Here is a 6,212-nt window from a genome sequence, read left to right on the forward strand (position 1 = left end):
TAATTTAATAATTATATATTTTATTTAATAATAAAATAAATAATATAATATAATAAATTTATAATTTTATATTTATTTAAATAATAAAATAAATTATATAATATATATTATTATTAATTATTTCACATATTAACAATAATAAATAAATATAATTTTATTAAACACTTAACATAAAATAACTATTAATTAATAATAATGACTATTATTTTAATTATCAACTAATAATAATAGTTAACAATTATTAATTATATTTAATTATTAAATTAAACAATCCTTAAAATACTATCCAGAGCAATAAGGTCTCTTATTTGAGTTTTCGTTATATCAAATTAAAAAATAATAAATGATAAAAATTGTAATAATACAGAAGTAAAATTCCATTTGGGTTGGTAGAAGCAGAGAATGAAAGGGCCACCCGACGAGAACCGTAGGGCCGGAGCTGAAGGTGATGTGATATTGCGACGTAAGTTCGAGGATGTATTTGGAGGAGAAAGTGGGGACCACTCATGTCAGTCACCCTCCCTCTAGCGGATCAACACGTCTCCACTCTCGAGCATCAACTTTGAAATTTTGTGAATGGCCCCCAGATTTGTAAATGCAAGGATGGGGACTGAGATCATATCTGTCCTAGACTTTGTAAATTAATTTTTTTATATTATAAAATAAATATATTTTAAAAATTCTCAATAATTTTATAATTAAAAGTAAAATTATTTTTAATTTAATTTAAATAATTAATTATATTTTTATTTTACTAAATGCAATTTAGTCATTGTGCGTGGAAATAAATTAATTTTTAATTATTCATTTCTTTAACTATTTAAATTAAATTTAAATTTAATCATGCATTAATCAATAAACATAAATAAAAGTAAAATTTATGACTCCAAATATAGCAAATTTTTTTTATGTTTCCTCATGCTCTAATTGATTAAAAGGAGGAACTCAATTGGATCAACATTTCATTCAATTTATTATTATTATTATTATTATTATTATTATTATTATTAGTAGTAAAATGAGATAATTAAATTTTTAAAATATTAATTTTTAAACTTAAAAAAATCTTAATTTATCCAATCAAAATATATAAAAAAAAAATCTCAAAATTCCATACAAAGAAGCTAACTTAATAACTAAAATTTCCAATATTAAAGCTTAACTTGGATTTGATAAAAGCATATTACTTACTTGATAAATTTAAGTTTAAGTCTCTATTTTTTTATCTTTTATTTAAAAAAAATTAAATATTAAGAATTATAAAATAAAAAATAATAATATGCAATGAAATTTTTAATATTCAATGATATAATTAATATTATTTTTATTTTTTAAGTTAAAAAATATTATATTAATGGAACATTGAAAGTGAAGAATATGAGTGGAGTCTTCCTCAAGGGCACATGGGCCAGCTCTTTTTATAATGTAAATACAGAGAAAGAGAATATAGTGGTTGGATGATAATATTAATTAATTAATTAATTTTGCATACTACGCGGAGGCAACGTTCCATTGACTAAGTCAACGTGTGACTTAGTCTTCTCCGTTATTATTCTCTACACTTGATTGCATGACTCGAAATTCTTCTAAGCCTTAAATGTTGAATTCTCATAAGCTTTGGTTGCTTGTTTCTCATTTCAAGGACAACAGCCGTACTGACTCGGGTGTGTAATTTCAAGTACTAAATCTTATCTTGTAAAAAAATAATTATTATCTAAAATTATTTTTTCTACCCCTTTTAAACAATTTTTAAATTCTTATGTTTATAATTATCATAATATATATATCTATAAAAATGAATTATTTAAATAATTATATATATGTATATACAATAAAAAATTATTCATAAAATTTTAAAAATTATTTTTAAAAACATTTTTTATATTTAAAAGGTCTAAGAATTTTAATAATGGCTTCATGAGGAGTACTTAAAAAATTACTCTGTGGCATATTCTATATAAAAAAATTAAATTATTATATTAAGTATTAACTTTTTATTTTAATATTTTTAAATTTCAATCATTAAAATCTTTTCTCATAAAAAATTATTGCCTGAAATTCTTTTTTTTTTTACATCTTTTAAAAATTTTAGAATTCTTAAATTTATAATTGTTATATTATATATCTATAAAAATAATTATTTCTTAATTAATTTTTTTAGATTAGAAAAAAGTAAATTATTTTTTTAAAATTATATATTTTAAATAATTATTTATAAAATTACAAAAAAAATTCAGAACATTATATTTAAATTTAAAAATTTTAATAATAATATTTCAAAAATTATTGCATGACATAAATTTTTTCTACTGATATATGATTAGGTCATTTAATTTAAAAAAATCTATTAATAACTTATTTATTTATCAACCTTGGAATAAAATTATAATTAATTAAAATTTTCATTATCAACAAAATTTAATAAGTTTAATCCCATTAATTCCAGGATTTCTACAACAAAAATATTTTAACACGAGCATCACTCATCAGCCAAGGTCCCAACTACCCAGTTCTGTATTCTGAACCGTCTCCTTTAATTTAGACTTGAACCTGGAAACTGGTAACTCTGTGTCTGTTTCGCAATTACATGATGGAACAAGGGTAGGGGTCTTGGTACTGCGCTACTGGGTGCGTAACCTCATAGATATATTGATGATGATGAGGCACGCTACCCGCATAAGACAAAACCATTGGCATTTGCTGCACGCTACCCGCGGATGATTTAACTGTTGGACTGATTTTCTTTGGTTTTGGGTCTATTTGTGTTGATATTATCTGGTTCGATTGGCTAGACTCTGGCATCTGACTTCTGTTCTGTCGTGAAGAGCAATTAGTGGATGTGGGTTGTCTATGGGTTGCTCTCAGTCTACTGAAGGTGATTTGCAGCATTGTTCTGTGGAGGGATCTGGTTTCTTCCCTATGTTACTTTTGATATCTCATTTCTGACTCTCTACTCCTCTAATAGGTCGGATTCTTTTCTGAGTTTATATATTTTTGACGTATATCTTATAGACTCTGTTCAGTATCACTGTTAAAAAAATCATCTTTCTAAATATATTAGGTTGAGAATATTAAAAAATAATTTAAAATTAAATTAAATAAATTTTAATAATAAAAATATTAAAATAATAAAATAATTTTTTAATTATTTTTTTAATAATATATAAAATAATATTTTTATTAAAAACAATAATTTTAATTTTTTAAACTCAATAGACATTTAAATTGAGTTAGGCCGCAAAAATTTCCATTGTAACCTTAAAATTTTTAATAAAATTTTAATTTCATGTAAAAAAAAATCTAATCATACTAATGATAAAGAATATTTTTCTCTCTGACTCTCTCGTTCTCTCTACATAAAGAAAAGACTAGGTCGTCACATCGACGCCCATATTTAATTGCAATTCATCACAGAAGAGGAAAGGAGGAATTTTCAGAGAGTTACCAGTTATATTTGTGAAAATAATTTTTTTTTATGAAATTGACTGATTACGACGTGTGATTTTTGACTGCAATGGCAACATGATTCGTTAACTATCAAAACAAACATATAATTTCTAAAATACAAACAAGATTAACAATCTCATAATTGTGAGAAAATTCTACAGCACCCCATTTAGAAATTTAGGAAGAAGAACAGTTAAAAAATATATATATAATCCAATAATTCATACAGATGTTATAATTTAGATTGCAACTGGGCAAACATGAACCAATAATTTCAGGATTTCTACAACAAAAAGATTTTAACACGAGCATCACTCATCAGCCAAGGTTCCAAGTACCCATTTCTGAATTCTGAACCGTCTCCTTAAGACTTGAAACTGGAAACTGGGAATTCTGTGTCTGTTTCGCAATTACATGATGGAACAAGAGTAGGGGTCTTGGTACTGCGCTCCTGGGTGCGTAACCTCATAGATATATTGATGATGAGGCACGCTACCCACATAAGGCCAGACCAATGGCATTTGCTGCACTTTCACGTCCTCTTTTTTCTCCTCTTTTTTCTCTTCTTTCTTCTCCTCTTTCTTTTCTCCCACAGCGCTTACACTTACAAGCTCTGCATGGCCAACGTTCTTTCTTAGCTGCGTTGTTAGATATACAGCGTCGATTTCCCCTACCACCTCTATCTGGCTCTTGTCTTTCCCTCCTAAAGCAGCTGATTCGACTCCTATAAGCAACATAAGCGAAAACCATCAACGAAATGAAATAAAATTGTTGAATTTTGCAAGTGGAGATTGAAAAGTTGGTCCATTTTTTTCTGCTTACCTGAAACGCTGACTGCAATCTTCAGGGCTTTAGAGCGGGACTTTTCGCCATTCAGGGAAACATTAATCACCACCTTTTGCTGCAATTCAGGGGAAGAAAAAGCCAATTCAAATATAAGCATAAATCATCAATAGAAGTGAAATTAAGTAACTGTTTCTTTGATTCAAAATTCATACCTTCATAGTGTTGATTTGTTGTTGTGATACTCTGTTTTGTTGTTATGGTTTGTGGGTGTTGATGAAGCAGGGGCTGACAGGGTCTGAATGTTTATTTTCTCTTGGTTTCGAGTGTGGTATGCCGTGCTTGGCACTCCTGCTATTTATAGAGGATTTTCTTTGCTTTTTCCTTATCATTTCCTCTAAAAAGAGCAAAGCTTTTAGGAACCCACATGGAATAGCTGTAGAAGCCTCGTGCCGGTTACGTGCATCAGCTAAGGCAGCTTGATTTAGGGGGTGTTTGGTTTACCTATTGAGTATAGGTGATAGACATTTAAATAGTTAAATTATGGTGTTTGATAAATTTAAAAAATAGATAGGTGATGGGCTGATCGATACTATCACTTGCGGTTGTATCGACTCTATTTTTAGAAATTTTTTCATCACCGATAATGATCTGGTTTTATTTTTTATTTTGATCATATTATTTTTTTTTATTTAACTTGAAAATTAATATTATTAATATTTTTATTTTTTTATTTATAATTTTAATATTTTAATTAATATATTTCAACTTTGTTAAAATATTTTTTATTAATAACATAAAATATAAAATATTTATTTATATCAAAAAACTTAAAATTAGTTATAAATTTTTATATTAACAATAATAATTATTTTATTATTTTATCTATATTTTTAAAATTATTTAATTATCTTAAAAAATAATTATTTTCTTATTTCAATAATAAAATAAATGATATAATATAAAAGATTAATAATTATATATTTATTTAAATAATATAATATATTAATTTAATAATTATATATTTAATTTAATAATAAAATAAATAATATAATGTAATAAATTTATAATTTTATATTTATTTAAATAATAAAATAAATTATATGATATATACCCTTATTAGTCATTTCACATATTAACAGCAACAGCTAAATATAATTTTACCAAACACTTAATATAAAACAGCTATCATCAGCTATCAATTATCAGCTATCAGCTAAGAGTAACAGCTATCAGCTAACAACTATCAGTTGTATTCAACAGTTAATCCAAACATGCCCTTAGTAACACTCTGCGTAACATTAGTTGTTTTATAGATATTTTAGTGCGAGGCTAACAAAAGCTAATTATAAATAATAATTTAAATAAAGAACATGTAAAAAAAAACTAATTATTAAATAATATTAATTCAAACAACATTGTAAATATGAAATCAATAAAATATATTTATTTTTTTATTGAAGTAAAATACATACGCATTTGGATCAAGGACAAAAATAAATTTTTATTAAAATTATAATAATTTTAATAGAATTAATTTACGTTCTAAATAAAATTTATATAAAAAGAAATAAAATTAGAAATTAAAATCTTATATATATAATAAGCCAACCATATTATTAGATAAAATTTATCATAATTTTAAGTTTTATTTTAATTTCTGATTAGATATATATATATACTTGAGTGCGTACAAAAATTTTTCTAGCAATGGAGACCACTTGCTATTAACGTGAGTCATGCCCCGTCTAGCGGGTCAGCGCGTCTCTATTATCAACTTGCAAGCTTTATAAAAATAATTATGAATGAAGAAAATTACTGCAAGTTGAGATTTGGATGTGATTGATATCATTTTAATTATTTAATAATTCAGTAAAATTTAAAAAAAAATAAAGAAAATTTCATAATATGAACGCCCAAAGCATTGAAAGTGAAGTATATGAGAGTGGTCTTCCTCCAAAGGCACATGGACTAGGTCCATT

The 6,212-nt window shown here is 25.3% G+C and overlaps 1 protein-coding gene across 1 annotated transcript; it reads right to left on the bottom strand.

Moving 5' to 3' along the window:
* Window positions 1–3,623: 3,623 nt before the first annotated feature.
* On the bottom strand, window positions 3,624–4,607 carry LOC110654025 (heavy metal-associated isoprenylated plant protein 39). Its single transcript, XM_021809882.2, has 3 exons — window positions 4,446–4,607; window positions 4,270–4,348; window positions 3,624–4,171 (listed from the first exon to the last, which is right to left on the bottom strand). The coding sequence occupies exons 1-3, from the start codon at window positions 4,449–4,451 to the stop codon at window positions 3,858–3,860; spliced, it is 399 nt and encodes a 132-aa protein (XP_021665574.1). The 5' UTR covers window positions 4,452–4,607; the 3' UTR covers window positions 3,624–3,857.
* Between the last annotated feature and the right edge of the window lie 1,605 nt (window positions 4,608–6,212).

Source organism: Hevea brasiliensis, chromosome 10, assembly GCF_030052815.1.
Source record: "Hevea brasiliensis isolate MT/VB/25A 57/8 chromosome 10, ASM3005281v1, whole genome shotgun sequence".
Taxonomy (NCBI): Eukaryota; Viridiplantae; Streptophyta; class Magnoliopsida; order Malpighiales; family Euphorbiaceae; genus Hevea; species Hevea brasiliensis.